Source organism: Trichechus manatus, unplaced genomic scaffold (genome assembly GCF_000243295.1).
Source record: "Trichechus manatus latirostris isolate Lorelei unplaced genomic scaffold, TriManLat1.0 scaffold00014, whole genome shotgun sequence".
Taxonomy (NCBI): domain Eukaryota; kingdom Metazoa; phylum Chordata; class Mammalia; order Sirenia; family Trichechidae; genus Trichechus; species Trichechus manatus.
The window spans coordinates 26,219,701-26,236,074 of NW_004443950.1; the positions used below are offsets into that span (position 1 = coordinate 26,219,701).

A 16,374-nucleotide genomic window follows, 5' to 3' on the forward strand; every position below is an offset into this window, starting at 1 on the left:
CCCTCTGTTGTGCAGAAGGTGTTGGGACAGGCCCGGGGTGGGGGGGGTGGCATTACAAGAACATCGCATCAGCTCTGATCGTCACTGAAGGGCTGAGCCAGACTGTGCCACAGGCCCCCCTGGGGCGGGGGGGGGGGAGGGCACTGCCCTTTCTTCACGGACAGGGAATGTTGGCCCCCCAGAGTTCCCTGCTCAGGGCGGTGGGAGCGGCAGTTGAATGGGGCAGTTGGAGAGGAAGTCTCCAGGCAGGTGTCATAAGAGAGGCTGAGTGTGAGCTCCGTGGTGAGAAGGGGGCCCAGGCAACACAGTCCGCAGGCGCCCCCTCAGAGCCCCCATGACTCCTGACTGCTCCGGTCCCTCTGGTCCTCAGGACGCTGGCATTTCCTGCCCAGGTAAAGTCTTTCTCTGTAGTAATTAGGGGCCACCTGCTAGTCCTGTGGGTCCTGGGCTTTCGCCCCTGGAGCAGGCTGTGGCAGGCAGCACCATCCCAATGTGGCTGCCCTGGCGAGAACAGGCAGGGACCGGGGCTTTCCAGAGCTGGAGGGAGGCCAGGCACTTCCGGTTTGTGAACCCCCACCCCCAAGTCCTAAAAGGAAAAGAAGAAATGAGCAGACAGGATTTCAACTTCTATAACCTCCTGAAGCTTACATTGAATAAATGACGTCCTTATACACACGACAGACTGCACGGTGACTGCACTGTTCATAATTTCACGATGGCATTTACTAAATAAAAACACACACAGGAAATGCTGCTGACCTATTCTGGGGTCACACAGGATTAAAACGGGAGGTTTTCATCTTTCTTCTGTCAGAACATCTCTGTGACTGAATTGGTGACCTCACTTAGAGGTCACAGATCACCACTTGGGGTCCTCTCGGGATGGAAGACTTGAACACAAGTCCCCATCCCCCTTTCTGCCCCAACCTGGCCGTGTGCTCTCTCACCTGTCACCTGTACAGCTTCCCTCTCCCCTCCTCTCTTCACCTCCCTCGTCCTCTCTGACACCAGTCCCACATCACTCACCGGTCCTTCTCTCTGCTCCGGCGGCCCACGTGGCTGCTGGGGACAGCCGGCAGGATAGACATGAAAGGTGAGGGGCCAGGGCCGAGGGGAGCTCCCCACAGTTTCTCCTCTGAGCCGTTCAGTCCCCGGGAGGAAGGAAGACACTGTGGGAGCAGGGGGAGGAGGACAGGTGACATCAGCTGTTGGCAATTTTGGTGGCTTTAAATCAAGACTGGGCTTATTCAGAAAGGACCAGGGGCCACAGGAAGCTCTTATGTGGGAAGTTTCCTGATTAAAAGTGTCTGTGCTTGGCTGAAGCAGGCGAGTCCTAAGGAAGGACTTCCCCTCTGGGCACCAAGGAAGCCTGGGAACCCACTTCTCAGACAAGCACTGGTTCATTTTCTGGCACAGGGAGGCAGCAATGGAGCACAGCTCAGCAGAGTGGGTCGGTGTGAGGGATGCTTCTCCTGAAATGCCCCCAGACAGCCTGCCTTCGCCTCTTTGGATAGGGACGAGGCTAGAGAAAGTTGAATCTACTGTAAAGAAAATAATGCAAATGGGTGATTAACATCAAGTTACCCAGAGCCCCAGGGTCAGAAAGACAATAAGGAGTGGTGAGGGTTGTGGCAAAGTATGGTGTGTATGCCCTGCCAAAAAGGGGTGATTACTGAGTGCATGAGCCGATTGCAGCCACACAAACATACAGACCCAGTACGACCAGAGCTCCTGGTTTCTGGACAGAAACCAAGGTGATTTTTCAATATGAGATATCTCCCAACTTTTAAATGTTTGCCACAAACTCAAAATTTTAAAAACTGTGCAGGCCAAGCAGAATGCATCTGCAGGTTCTCCCCCGCTTGTGTCCTCTGCTCTGAACAGACCCTTCCTCCTTCTGCCTTGTGTGGTCTGTGGCCGTTGGGTTCCGAACCCGCCGCCTGCAAGCAGAGGGACTCACCAGTGACTGTATTCCCGCCTTCTGCCAACCCTCAGATGCTCTGAGTGAAAAAAAGCACTCGGGAGAGAGTCCCGATGGCTGCAGGGCACCCGGCCTGGGCAGGTCCTCACAGCGTCCAGCTGTCCTCAGCGGTCCCGCCCCCACCCCAGGACCACTGGCAAGCAGATTTCTCGCTCCAGGCAGCACCTCACTCCTAGCGGAGGATGGCGTGACAGACGGGGAGAGAGAGACGTCAGCCAAAGCCGGCTTCCTGATTTAAGAAGTCTCGTTTTCCCCCCGGGGCTGCCAGATTTAGCAAAGTGCCATTCCAGCTGCTATGCTTCCAAGTCTTAGGTAATCATAACTCTGCATTCCCAGTGAAGAGCTCCAGGAAATGACCTCCCAGCACCAATTTCCTATGCACGCTGATGACCTGAGCCTGGCCGGGGAGACCTGGCCTCCTGTGTTTGCCGGCTGCGTGTCAGGACCCCTAAGACATGCTGAGGAGAGCCTGGGGCCAGACCCTGTGCCTTATAAATGAACAAAACTAGAAATCCCCGGTGTGGGTTCTCCCAGAAGACTGAGGTGGAGGAGGCGGCCCAGCATGGGAGGGGGTCTTTAGCCTGGACTAGAGGGGCATCCCTGGGTGCTGCAGATGGTTAATGTGCTCGGCTGTTCACCTGAAGGTTGGAGGTTTAGGTTCACCCAGAGGAGTCTCGGCAGAAAGTCCTGGCGATATAGTTTTGAAAAATCAGCCATTGAAAACTCTACGGTGCACAGTTCTGCGCTGACCCGCATGGGGTCGCCATGAGTCGGAATTGATGCAATGGCTACTGGTTTAGAGGGGAATTGTAAATGCGTGGCTGGGGTGAGCGGGGGAGATGGCGATTGTGGAGTCCCCGTCTGGAGAGGGCATGGATAGAGACTCGTGGCTCCTGACAGCAAAGCAAGTCTTGCAGGACAATTGAGTTCAGTCCACAGAAGGCCAATTTCTCCCGTTACGGCTGTTTCTTTAAAATATGTTTAACTTTTTATTTTGAAGTGATTTTAAACTTACAGAAAAGTAACAAGAATAATACTAAGAAATTCCAATTACCCTTCACTCAGATTCACAGATTAACATTATGCCATGTTCGCTTTAACATTGGCTGTGCATTACGACCCCCCACGTGTCTGTCAGTGTGTCATACTATGGGGAATTGCGCGTTGCTGTGATGCTGGAAGCTATGCCACTGGTATTCAAATACCAGCAGGCTCACCCATGGCGACAAGTTTCAGCTGAGCTTCCAGACTAAGACAGGCTAAGAAGAAGGACCTGGCAGTCTACTTCTGAAAAGAATTAGCCAGTGAAAACCTTATGAATGGCAGCAGAACACTGTCTGATATACTGCTGGAAGATGAGCCCCCCAGGTTGGAAGGCACTCAAAGTATGACTGAGGAAGAGCTGCCTCCCCAAAGGAGAGTCAACCTTAATGACGTGGATGGAGTCAAGCTTTCCAGACCTTCATCTGCTGATGTGGCACAACTCAAAATGAGAAGAAACAGCTGCAAACATCCATTAATAATTGGAACATGGAATGGATGAAGAAAGAATCTAGGAAACTTGGAAATCATCAAAAATGAAATGGAAAGCATAAATAATTTCAGTTGGGTTCCTGAATTTGTTGTGAGTTCTTTCTCCTTTGTCAGCTAATCTGCTTCTGTACCTGCTCCTGGTATACATGGACCTACAAGACCCTCACGATGCAGCCGACACGCCCAATCTCGGCAGCAGGCCTGGGTCTGAGCTTTCGCTTAAATTCTTCTTCTCTCCTCCCTTCCGACCTCCCAGCTCTAGTCTTCCCTCCCCTAGGAAGTCCTCGCAAGCCCCATCCCCTCCCCAGACCATACTGACCTGTCCGTTCTCAGAACCTCTGGAGCACAGGTGGTCTGCCTCACTCGGGGACGCTGAGCACAGACGGCCTGGCTCTGGGGTTTACATTCTTAACAATTAGATTAAATAGTACAGCTACATGGCAGGACCTGTGTGAAACCTTCCAGAGCTCATTCCTCTCCCTCCCAGGGGTAACCATCATCCTGACTTGGCTGTATAGCTTCCCCACTCCGTTTTTTTTAAAGAAACAAACTTTATTTCTTTAGAACAGTCTCAGAGTTACAGAAAAATTCAGATGATAGTGGTAAGGTGCCATCTACCCTGCACGCAGCTCTGCCTTTATTAACACCCTGTATTAGTGCGGTGTGTTGTAATTAAGGAACAAATTTCAGTGAGTGGCCGTCCTTGTCTTGTTCCCCGTCTTAAGGGGAAGGCTGTCAGTCTTTCTCCACTGAGTATAATGTTGGCTGTTGGTTTTTCATAAATGCCTTAAATCATGTTAAGGAGCTTCCCATCTGCTCCTATCTTGTTGAATGCTTTTTTTTTAATCAAAAGAGGGTGTTGGATTTTATCATCTGCTTTTTGCAACTTGTTTTTTTCCCCTCTCAATTTATCATGTGTGAGATTCACATAGGTTGATGTGTGGATTTAGCACATTCATTCCGACTCCTGAAAATACAGAAAAACCTGTGAGAGCCAGAACTCAATGGGACTGCCTGGTTTTTCCTGGTCTCCTGAGTTTTCCGCCTTTGACAGGGTGCAGACTTAGCACATTTCTATAGCTCTCTTTTAGTGGAAAATACTTGAGTTTTGCTTCTCTGACAGGTTTCAGCCTTATACAGATTTTGGCTTTGCAGGTTTTACTGTAGTAATACTCTCTACACACACGCACACACAGGCACGCGTGGGTGCACACACACACACACCCACACGCACACATACGTGCATACATTCTCCCCAATTTATGTATCCATTTTCCTTTGATGGATGTTTAAGATGTTATAAACAGAACCACTACAATCATTCTTGTAGAGGGGCCACAAAAATGTGTATCTATATTTATTCTCTGGATCGTTTGCTTCTGTTTTTCTAGATTGAACTTCAGTGTAGACATCCGTGAGTATAAGGAAAGAGAGGTGAGCAGAGGCAGGGAGAAATGTGCGGAGAATGGGAGGGGGCTTGCAGAGTTCATGCCCCCTCTGTACGTGACTTCTAGGAGCAGCGGAACTCTGCCAGGCATGTGTACCTAAGCAGGAGAATTGCTGGATATGTTGGTTAGAGCCTCTTCAACTTGACCAGATAATGCCAGGTTGCTTTCCAAATTAGTTGTGCATTTTATACTCCTGCCAACAGGGTTTGAAAGATGCCATGCTCTATACATATGCTGAGGCTGGGATTTAGGAGACTTTTGATATTGCCTATCTAAAGAATAAAAGAACCCTGGTTGTGCAGCAGTTAAAGCACTTGGCTGCTAACCGAAAGTTCAGCCGTTTAATCCAACCAGCTGCTCTGTTTTAGGTAGATGTGGCAGTCTGCTTCCGTAAGATTTAAAGCCTTGAAAAACTGATCGTTGGTTCTTCTCTGTACTGTAGGATCGCTGTGAGTTGAAATCGACTCAACAGCAATGGGTTTGGTTTGGTTTGGTTTGATCTAAAGGATGAGAAATGGCTATCATTGTGATTGTGGATTTAACTCATACTTTCCCAGTACTCAGAGACTGGGCGTATTGTTATGTTTATTTGGTTTGATTGTGAATTACCTTTTTATATCTTATGTCCACTTTTCTAAGTGTTCATCCTTTTCTTATTGATGTATGGGAATTATTTGTAAATTCTACATACTAATTATTTGCAGCTAAATAAATCACATTTATATACTTCTTTTTAATCTTTTTTTAAAAAATTGACTTTTGATTAACAGACGTCTATAATTTTAACATAATAACATTTACTAAACATTCACTTTTTGACTTTTGTTTTTTAATTTGTTTTAAGAAATACTTCCCTATCCTGAGATCATAAAAACATTTCTCTACATTTACTTCTTACTATTTGCATGGTATTTCTTTTTCCATACTTTTGCTTTTAACCTATCTGTGGCTTTATATTTAAAATGCACCATATGTCAAAAATAGGCAGCATATAGTTGGGTCCTGTTTCTATATCCAGTCTGGCAATCTCTGCTTTTTAACTGAAATGATTAGTCCATTTATATTTATTGTCTTCCATGTAGCTCTCTGTTTTTTATTCCTTTTTTCCTCCTTGCTTACATCTGGGCTAATCTACTTTTTTTTTTCTTTTTTTTTAGTTTTCTGTTTAATTTACTCTACTGACTTCTTAGCTTTAACTTTTTTATTGTGGTAAATATATCTGTAACAAAACATTCGGTATTTCAGCATTCTTCACGTGTACGGTTCAGTGATACTAACTTCTGTTCATCATGTAGCTTTAATATTTTTATGGTTGTTTTTTAGTGGGTTCTCTATGGCTAACACCTTGCTAATGTTTACATTTTCATGTGTGTCCTTGAGTACTTATTTCTTCCTTTCTCGGGGAAAAGTGTGTCTTTGTCTTCTCTCATATTCATCATTATTCACTTGTTCATTCATTCATTCAACAAATAGATATTGAATATCCACCGTGTGCCAGGGGCTGTTCTAGGTGCTGGGAATACAGGTGCGAACAAGACAGATACGAACTTCACAGTCTATTTGGGGAAATAGATAAGTGACGAGGAAAGGCCTCCCAGAAGAGAGAATGTCTGAATTGAAGGTTGAGCAGGAATTGGCCAGGTGAAGGGAGGGATGTTATGTTGTTCCAGGTTGTGGCAGTGGCAAGTACAAAGGCCAGAGGCAGGAGGGATTGTCAGTTTGTTCAGAGAGTTGTAAGACACTCAGCATAGCTGGAGCCCAGTGTTAGATTGTGCAAACGGAAAGTGGGGTAGTGTATAGGTTGGCAAGGGGTTGAGTGAGGCCTAATTTGTTAACTTCTAATTTTCTCGTTGAATTAGAATTTAGGGCTGGGCCCATGGTATTCATTTCGTGAATATTCATTAATTGAATGATTGAAGAGATTTTGAGCAGAACTAGTTCCTGTAAAACATGCGCCCACTCCAGCTGACTGTAATGCCTTAATTTCCACTTTGGGGGATTTTGTCTTTTTGTGGTAAATACAGTTTCATTTTCAAATGCTCTCGTAAAAAAGATAGTATTATTCCAGAAGAGAGCCTCTTGTAATGTAAGCAAGGGATTTTCCAGGGTTATTAGAGAAGGGAGGGAACATCCCTAGACTGCCCTGGATGAGTCTAGGTGCCACCAGTTCTCTATATTCTCTATATACTCTCGAGTATGTTCCTTCTCCTCTTTGGACGTGTCTTGCCTCTTTTGTACAATGAGAAGTTTGTAAAAGAGTACATCTGAAGACACTTCCAGCTCTGACATTCATGGGTTTGTTAGCCATTAACATCTTACAGGAACTGGTTCTTTCAATGTTTCTAGCCATAAAAACTTCCAAAGTGTAAATATAGTAGTGAGGGCTCTGGTTTCAAGTGACAGAAACCAACTCAGATTAGGTAAAGACAGTTTAGGTAAAAAAAGGAGAATTTGCCTGTAGGATGTGGGGAGGGGAGTGTCAAGAAATTCCAGGACAAGAATACAGCTGGGCCTCAGGGAAGAACTGGAACTAGGAATAGCAAACCCTTCCAGGTTCATTCACCATGGTAATTTTTCCTTCTCTCTGTGCCTATGTTTTGTAGGCTTTCTGTGCTTCTCTGGTCTATGTGAGAGACGATGATATCTGCCTAGTCCTCGACTCTACCCCTTCTTTCTTTCCCAGTGTCAGATTTCTGAAGAAGAGAGAATCAGAGTGGCCCAGCCTGCATCAGGCACGGAGTTCTGACCAGTCATCCATGGCTGGTGGCGGCACAGTGTTGTCCATCTCTATGAAATGACTTTACGGAGGTTGGGAGCTGGAGAATGGGACGGTTGGATTTAAAAAGTGTCTTCTCCATCTGGATTGTTTGGTTTGAACTCGGGGCAGTGGGCACAGAAGTGAGGGAAATGTGGGCCTTCCTGACCTGTTGAAGGTCTCTGCCCATTAAGGGGTAGAGGTGAAGTATAAGTTTCTGGGAATCGGAGCGAATGTGGAAGAAGAAGGTGAGTGTGTGGCAAACGCCACTCTAAGTCACACTAAGAAAGCAAACGCTTTCTTGGGCCCTTTGCCTTCTGTGGCTCAGCCTTGGCCATGGGTTAACTCCCAACAGAGAAACCATAATAGGCATTTTTGCTCCCAGTTAACACAAAATGGGAAAAGAAGAGGAACCGAATGTCCTTATTAATAAGGAAGCCTCAGAGGGGAGTTGAGGGATGTGGTGGGACTTCTGATCATGCTCCCTCATAAGGAGGAAGGCTAACTGCTGAAACCAGGTCTGAGGGATCAGAAAAGGGAGCTGGTAGAGTAGGAGCTGCCTGATCCCATTCCAGTGTCCTCATGTGAAACTTCCCATCTCTCTGCAGCAGAGTGAAAGCATCCCAAGACCAGTAGTCCAGAATTCCAGACTGCAATCAAGATGGTGGGTGAAGGTCCCTACCTTATCTCAGATCTGGACTGGTGAGGCCAAAGGAGGTCCTCTTTCGAGAGATATGACCCCAGCCTGAAGACCATGATTTCAATGCAACTCTATGCAAGGTAAGCCAGGATGAGGCTCAGAAGCCTCAAAACCACTGGGTGGGGGTTGGCAGGGCCAGGCAGAACCTCCACTGATCAGAGAGCCAGTCAGCTTCTGCTCCACATGCTGCTTCCTCTGCATTTGTGTCCTTTTGTCTGTCCATCCATCCCACACATTTATTCGTTTATCCACCAGTCACTTCTTGCCTCCTATTGTTTTTAGATGAGAGGTAGACAATAGCTAATGTCTAAAGACAACTTTGCATGTGTCAGGCCCTATTTAAGTGCTTTACAAATCTTTGCATTCAGTCTTCACAATCACCCTAGAGGTGCTGTGATTATCTTCATGTGGTAAGTTCAGAAACCGAGGTACAGAAGGATTAAGTCACTTGCCCAAGGTTCAAACCAAGCTATCGAGTCAATTCTGACTCATAGAGACCTATAGGACAGCGTAGAACTTTCCCATAGGATTTTCAAGGCCATTATCTTTCCTGAAGCAGACTGCCACATCTTTCTCCCTTGGAGCAGGTTAGTGGGTTTGAACCGACAACCTTTCAGTTAGCAGCCAAGCCAGGCAGCTTTTCCTTTTTAAGAAACCACCTCAACAGTTAGTGGCTTAAAACAATTGCCTTTTGTTTAGCTTCAAATTCTTTTACTAAGCAATTTGGGCTTGAGCTCAGCTGGGTGGTTCATCTGGTCTTGACTGTGCTTATTCATGCATCTATTGGTCATGGAGATGGTTATGCTTCTAGGGGCTGGCTGACTGCTGTTTAGGGCAATATGGTCCATATGGACTCCCAATCTCCAGCAGACTAGCATGGGCTTGATCACATCTCAGTACAATAGGCTTCCAAGAGAATGAGTGGAAGCATGCAGTGCTTCTTGAGACTCAGGCTCAGAACTCCATTTCTTCCACTGTATTCTGTTGGTCAAAGCAAGTCACAAGTCAGCCCAGATTCAAGGTGTGGGGAAATGGACTCCAGCTCTTGATGGAAGAAGCTGCAAGGTCACATTGCAAGTTGGTAGGATACAGATAGGAGGAGACAATGGGGGTCATTTTTGCACTGCAGGATAGGAACTCAGTCGGCCTGACTTCCAAGTTCAGATGCTTAACCATAACATTATTTTACACACATGTTATTAACATTGTATTAACTCTAACATAAAATTCTGCCTTTCACACGTGGAATGGGAATGTGGCCTGTCCTCTAAGTAGAAGGGCCAAGTGGCATCCCTAGTCATGAAATGACACCTCACTGCATTCTGCCAGCATCTCTGGACCAAAGTACACCTACTTTGAGAGGGTCAGTGAAAAAGAGGAAGACCCTCAAAGAGACGGACTAGCACAGTGGCTGCAACAATGGGCTCAAACATAACAAAGATTGTGAGGATGGTGCAGGACTGGGCAGCGTTTTGTTCTGTTGCACACGGGGTCGCTAGAAGTCGGAACCAATTCAATGGCACCTAACAACAAGAGCACGGTGAGAGGAAGAGGTTGAGGGATGAGGAAATGGGCTTTCACCCGTCGCCACAGGAGAGCGCTAACTTCCTACTGTTTTGGCTCAGTTTATAATTGTTCTGTGAAGAGCCAGTGTCGGGTGGAGCTACAGAGCACCGTAAGGCCTGGAGTCAGCGAGAAGTGGGTTTGAATCCCTGCTTTACCACTTACCAGCTGTAAGATTTGGGCGAGTTTTCTAACAATTTGTGCCTCAATGTTTTTGTCTATGAAATGAGGTCATAATACTACCCTGCTACTCATCTTGCTGAGTTGTTATGAGGATTAAGTAAGATAATGCATGACTATTATAAAAGCCGTCCTTTGTGAAAATTCTATTTACCACGCTCACAGCACATCGTTAATAGTCTCTTAGTTTGAATTCCCCTTAAAACAGAGCCAGAACCAAGAATTTGCATGCAGGAAAACCCTCCATGAGACGGATTGACACAGTGACTGCAACAGTGGGTTCAAACATAACCAAAGTCTGTGAGGATGGCTCACGACTGGGCAATGTTTTGTTCTGCTGTACATGAGGTCACCATGAGTTGGAGCTGACTCAACGGCTAGTAACAACAACGAGCTTATTGGGGAGGTAATCCCAGGAGGCAGAAGCGGATATTTAGGTAGTGTGAGGCAGGGAAGAAGGAAAAGGCAATATGGGGATGTGTCATCTGTGTCATTGCTTTAGGCAATGGGGACTGGATTCTACTAAGTTCTCCCAAGTGTACAGTTTTCCACCCGAAGGATGGGAGGTGGAGGCATTTATCTATGGGCTCCTGTCCCCATTAGTTAAAGTTTGCCCCCAGGGGCATTAACCCCCACAGTTATGGGCTGTATTTACATTCCTGAGAAGGTCCCAAAACAGACGGTGAACAGAGACAGAGCACAAATTTGAGATGGGGCACTGTCGCATGAGCCTGAGCTTGCACAAAACCATCCTCTGCAGCTGAGATCAGAGGTGAATGTGGCGAGAGGCTGTGACTCAGGGCACCTTCACAGCATCTGCTGCTAATATAAGCTCTTACAGGGCCTGCCATGTAACAAACACTCGGTAATTACTAAATGGTACTCTGTGTCTCTGACTTTTATTCCCTCTCAGATGATTTGTTCCTCAGGAGCAAAAACACAGTCTTTCCTTTCATTTCCTCTTCCTTTCCTCCTTCTCCTCCTCCTCCTCCCCCCACACCCTATTCTTCTTCCTTTTCCCTTACCCCTCCTGTCTCCTTCTCCATTTATGCAATAGCTAATATTTATGTAGCACATTACATGTTGTCTTAGGGTTTTCGAGAGAAAAAAAACTATTAAAAAAAAGTATATAAATATGTATGTATATGATTTATTTCAAGGGATTAGCTCATGCAGTTGTGAGGGGCTAACAAATACCAAAAATTCGTAAGTCAGATAGCAGTCTGGAGATTCCTGTGAGCTTGCATCCAAGCTATACAAGTCAGATGATGAGAAGAGTACAGAGTGGACAATTCTGCCAAAATATCTATTTATAGTCCAAAGGCAGACTATACCCTAAGGAAACTCCCTTTTCAACTGATCAATTGATTATTTTACATTGGAAGACGTTATGGAAAGTGATTGCATTATATTACATCACATTACATTACACTGTGGGACAGCAACCAGTCCAGTGTCTGGCCAAACCACTGGGAACCATGGCCTAGCCATGCTGACACATAAAATTAACCATCACACATGTATTAATCTGTTTAATCCTCATAATAAGCCATGAGGTTGCCTTAGCTCCTCCCCCTTGTCTCACACCCACTGTGGAATTCCCAGCTCTGGACCCTCCCCCTCCTCCTGAGAGCAAAACACATGTGCCTGGCTCCATGTTGAATCAACTAATGGGCCTCCATTTGCCTATCTGCAAAGTGGAACAGGAGCCCTCTTTCCATACGATCATCATGGGACTCAAACACTGGTCAGTGTTCAATAATTGGCTCACCAAAAAAATTCCCAGTTGGTAGTGTTTATTGAGTTTTATGGTTCAAATACTCCTACAATGGTCCATTTCAGATTATCAACATGACATCACTGAATGTGAAGCTGTGAATGTGCAAGGCACATTGTTATATCGTATTTCTACCAGACAGACACGATAGACTTAAATGAACTCAAGACCATAGACATTACTCAATGTAGTGAAATAAGTAGAAGGAGTGAGTTTTGAGTACTTATCACCTTTTTTTTTTTAACATAATTTACTTAATTTTAAGTATTTATTATTATTTAACTTTTAATAATGGCTGCTTTTAACAACTGACCTGCAGAGTTTCTTGAACATTCAACAATTGGCTATCATGAGCTGGTCTGACCTGGTTCTAGAACACCTTGTTGAAGGACTAATGTTGCATGTCACAGGTTCTGAGCGTGCCTGTGGTTAGTACTGCAGTTGAGAACACAAGCCAGAGCATCACCCTGGAGCACTAAGCATTTTGTTTGCCTGCAGGTTGGCCCCCAACCCGGTGGATGATGCGGGGTTGCTCTCCTTTGCCACGTTTTCCTGGCTCACGCCAGTGATGATTCAAGGCTACAAGCACACGCTGACTGTGGACACCCTGCCCCAATTGTCGCCGTATGACTCATCCGACACCAACGCCAAAAGGTACCAGGGCTTACTTGGGTCACCTTGGGAGAGGATTCCCTTCTAGGAAGGGTCTGTGAGTCCTTTCCCGCGCTCCCGTATCCCAGGTGTGCGTCTCTCTGAGATGTGGGTGGGGCAGATGAGACTTCTTGGAGGTGAGACTGGTGTTAGTCTGGGGGGAGAAAGTACTGGTTGGAGAAGTAAGGCCTGAGGGTCTGGCTGGGCAGTTGGTGGTTTGTAGGAGTGTCATGTCAGGACAAGGGTGGCTGGACTTCCACTTTGCTCTGTGCTGGTGGGATCCACCTGGGCTGCTGCACAAGCTCCGGGCATCATGTTCTCTTTCACTTTAAAAATTGTTATTGGATTTTTTATTACAAGATATATTTAAGTTGAACCACATGAAACTGCTGATTGGCATTTTTGAGTTACAAAAATGACAATTTCATATGATTCAACATCATTCATGTTCATTATAAAAATGTTGTTGAAACAACAGAAGTTATAAAACTTAACAGTGGAAGTATGCCCACCATCTTCAGCTCCACTCTCCAGAGGTAAGCACTATTAAATGTGGGCAGGATCCGTTCAGAATTTTTTCTGCTCTGATTAAACTCACCCTGTGCTACCATCCTCTACAGATCAATACCTCCTTTTCTTCCTCTCAACACATCGGTCATGTTTTCTCCTTTAAACAAAAAATGAAGCAGACTTCATAATTGTTGATGACTTTGCTATTTTCAGTTAAGAGGTTATCGAGATTTTTCCAAGTCAGCACAAAGGCATCAACTTTATTCTTTCTTGGCTCTGCCTTGCTGCCTGGTGTCATTTCAGCTCCTCTCCTTCACCACACTCTACTACACTGGACTTCTTTCAGATCTTCCCAATGGACAAGCTCCTTTCATGCCTAGAGAACATTTTTCCCTTCATTTCTCTGACATCTCTGTCTTCTTATCAGAACTGGTATTGTGCTAATAAGGTACATTGGTGGTTCAGTGATGGAATTCTCACCTTCCATGTGGGAGACCTTGGTTCGAATCCTAGCCAATGCACCTCATGTGCAGCCACCACCCATTTGTCAGATAGATAGTCACCCAGATAGTCATACAAGCTTGTGTCTAGGCTCTGTCCCCTCCTCCTGTCCCCCCTCTTCTGGAAAAGAAGAAAGGAGAATCAGTGCTGCCCATCTGACGCCAACACTCCAGGAACGAGGACTGTGCTCATCACCCTTGCAAGGGGGTGTCCATCAGAACAGCTTCAAACAGCAAGTGGAAATCTAAGTGCCTTTCTTCCTTGCCGTCCTTTCATCACAGATTTCGAATCCTTTGGGATGAAGAGGTAGAAAAGGTGGGTGCTGAGAAAGCCTCCCTGGGCCAAGTGGTCTGGAAATTCCAGCGGACACGGGTTCTGATGGACATTGTGGCCAACATCCTGTGCATCGTCATGGCAGCCATAGGGCTGGTGAGTGGAGCTGGCCTTTCTGCCTTGTCTCCTAGGTCCCCAGATCTACAGAGAATGTCATTAGTACTTTCTTTACGCGCTGGTGGGTTTAGTACATTATCATTATCTTTGTGCTCCTTGGGGGCAAATCTTCATAGAGCTAATCCTTGTCAAGCACAGCAGCAGCCCCTGAAATTAATTAGAAAGTTTGCCTCATAAAGTCAGCTTGCTGACATTATCTGAGGCCTTCTGCACCAACCATGGCCGCCAGCGGCCCTCTCCTCTCTCCGTGCACTATTTTACAGACAGTTCTCATTCACCAAATCCTCCAGCAGACCGAGAACACCTCCAGGAAAGTCTGGGTTGGCATCAGCCTCTGCTTTGCCCTTTTTGCCACCGAGTTTACCAAAGTCCTCTTTTGGGCCCTTGCCTGGGCCATAAATTACCGCACGGCGATCCGGTTGAAAGTGGCCATCTCCACCGTGGTTTTCGAAAACCTGGTGTCCTTCAAGACGCTGACGCGCATCTCTGTTGGCGAGGTAAGCTGGTCCAGGTGGAGTCTAATTTTAGAAATGCAGATCCTGGGTTTTCAGAATGTGTGTGAGACTTGCTTCCTGGATGGAGCACCTGCTCCTCTTTGTTTGTCCAGCTCCTGCCTGTTCCATCCCATCTTTCTGCTAAGTTAGGTGGTGGAGACTCAAAACATTGGAGGAATTCAGGGGAAGGAAGGCTCCATTCAACACGGAGAATTTGGGAAGGCTTCCTAGTGTTCCAGCTGGGACAGGGCTTAGAGGTGACTTCATCTGATCCCTTTGGTTGTCAATGGGGACCCTGAGGCTGTACGGAGCACTCTGTAGGTATTAGATATAATTGACTGATGGATTAGGTCATTCCAATTGCGTAACAATCAGGGTGCCAAGGCCAAAATGAAGACAATGCCTGTTGGACTTCAGAGTTGAAATTTTCATAAGCCCTTAATCCTTAGCAGTAAATTCCTCACCACTTGTGTAAGAAAATTTCCCTGGTCAAGGGAATCCTAGGTGGTGTGAAGTAAGGGAGGAATCCCAAGGTGGTGAGAAAGGTTAATGTGCTCAGCTGCTAACTGAAAGGTTGGAGGTTTGAGTCCAACTTGAGGTGCCTAGAAGAAAGGCCTGACAATCTACTTCTGAAAAATTAGTCACTGAAAATCCTGTGGAGCCTAGTTCTACTCTGGCACACACGGATCGCTAGGAGTCAGAATCAACTTGACAGCAACTGGTTATTTTATGAGATAAAGAAAAAGACTTGCTTCTTTCTTGCAGTTGCTCTTTCAGATGTTTAAAGCATCTGTATCACTTATGATTGGAATCAGCTTCATGTAACAGAAAGCCCAAGATAACAGTGAATTAAACAAGAGGAATTTATTTCCCTCTATGTAAAAGGAATCTGGAAGAGAGTAATCTAGGGCTGGTATGGGGGCTTCCAGATCCTCCTATCCTTCTGCATTGGTATCCTAGCACAGGCTTCCATCCTCAGGGTTACCTAGTGGCTCAAGATGGATGCTGGAGATCCAGCCATCCCAACCATGGTTCAGACAGCTGATAGGATGAAGGAGAGAAGAACAAAAAGGGTGTGTCTTCCAAACTGAGTTGGCTCCCTTTAAGAATTCATTCCCAAAGTTCCACTGGACACTTTAGCATACATCTGATTGACAAAGACTCACATGGCCACACTCTTTCCACAAAGGAGGCTTTTAGTTGGGCATGCTGTTGCCCTCGATAAAGCAGGGTTGTACTAATGAGGAGAACGGGACAATATATACCGGGTAGGCAGCTAGCAGTGTCCCCTACACGCTCCTAGATGGTAATATTGCTCTATAAGCCTTTCTTCATTGGGATTCTCAGTCTAAAAGATTGGCCCCTCCAAAGTCATATCAGAAAGAGACCCACAAAGCTCATCCTGTTGGCCCCTTATAATTCCCTGCTTATGGCGGTTTTTCTCTTCTGTCCTCAGAGCCCTCGGTCATTCTGAAAGCCTTTGGTGGAGAAAATACTGGGGTGACCTTCCAAAGCCTGAACATGTGTTGTTTCTTTCTAGGTGCTCAATATACTCTCAAGCGATAGCTATTCCTTGTTTGAAGCTGCCTTGTTTTGTCCCTTGCCAGCCACCATTCCTATCCTAATGGCTGTTTGTGCAGTGTACGCCTTTTTCATTCTGGGGCCCACGGCGCTCATCGGGATATCCGTGTACGTCATATTCATTCCCATCCAGGTAATGGTAGGCCGTCGCCACTGCCACTTTTTTACATTTTGCATTTTCCACACAGCCTTTTGCTGCATTGGATAGAAGGAATAAATTCCAGGGCATGGACCTGAGGCTTCTGCACCC

At 46.1% G+C, this 16,374-nt stretch overlaps 1 protein-coding gene across 1 annotated transcript in view; it reads left to right on the top strand.

Annotated features, from left to right (window-relative positions):
- Positions 1-8,378: 8,378 nt before the first annotated feature.
- Positions 8,379-16,374, top strand: part of LOC101346367 (multidrug resistance-associated protein 9-like) — a 23,285-nt gene continuing 15,289 nt past the window's right edge. The window contains 5 exon segments of the mRNA XM_012554191.2: positions 8,379-8,497; positions 12,436-12,591; positions 13,881-14,028; positions 14,313-14,546; positions 16,084-16,257. Of these exon segments, the coding sequence (XP_012409645.2) occupies positions 8,379-8,497; positions 12,436-12,591; positions 13,881-14,028; positions 14,313-14,546; positions 16,084-16,257 (831 nt within the window).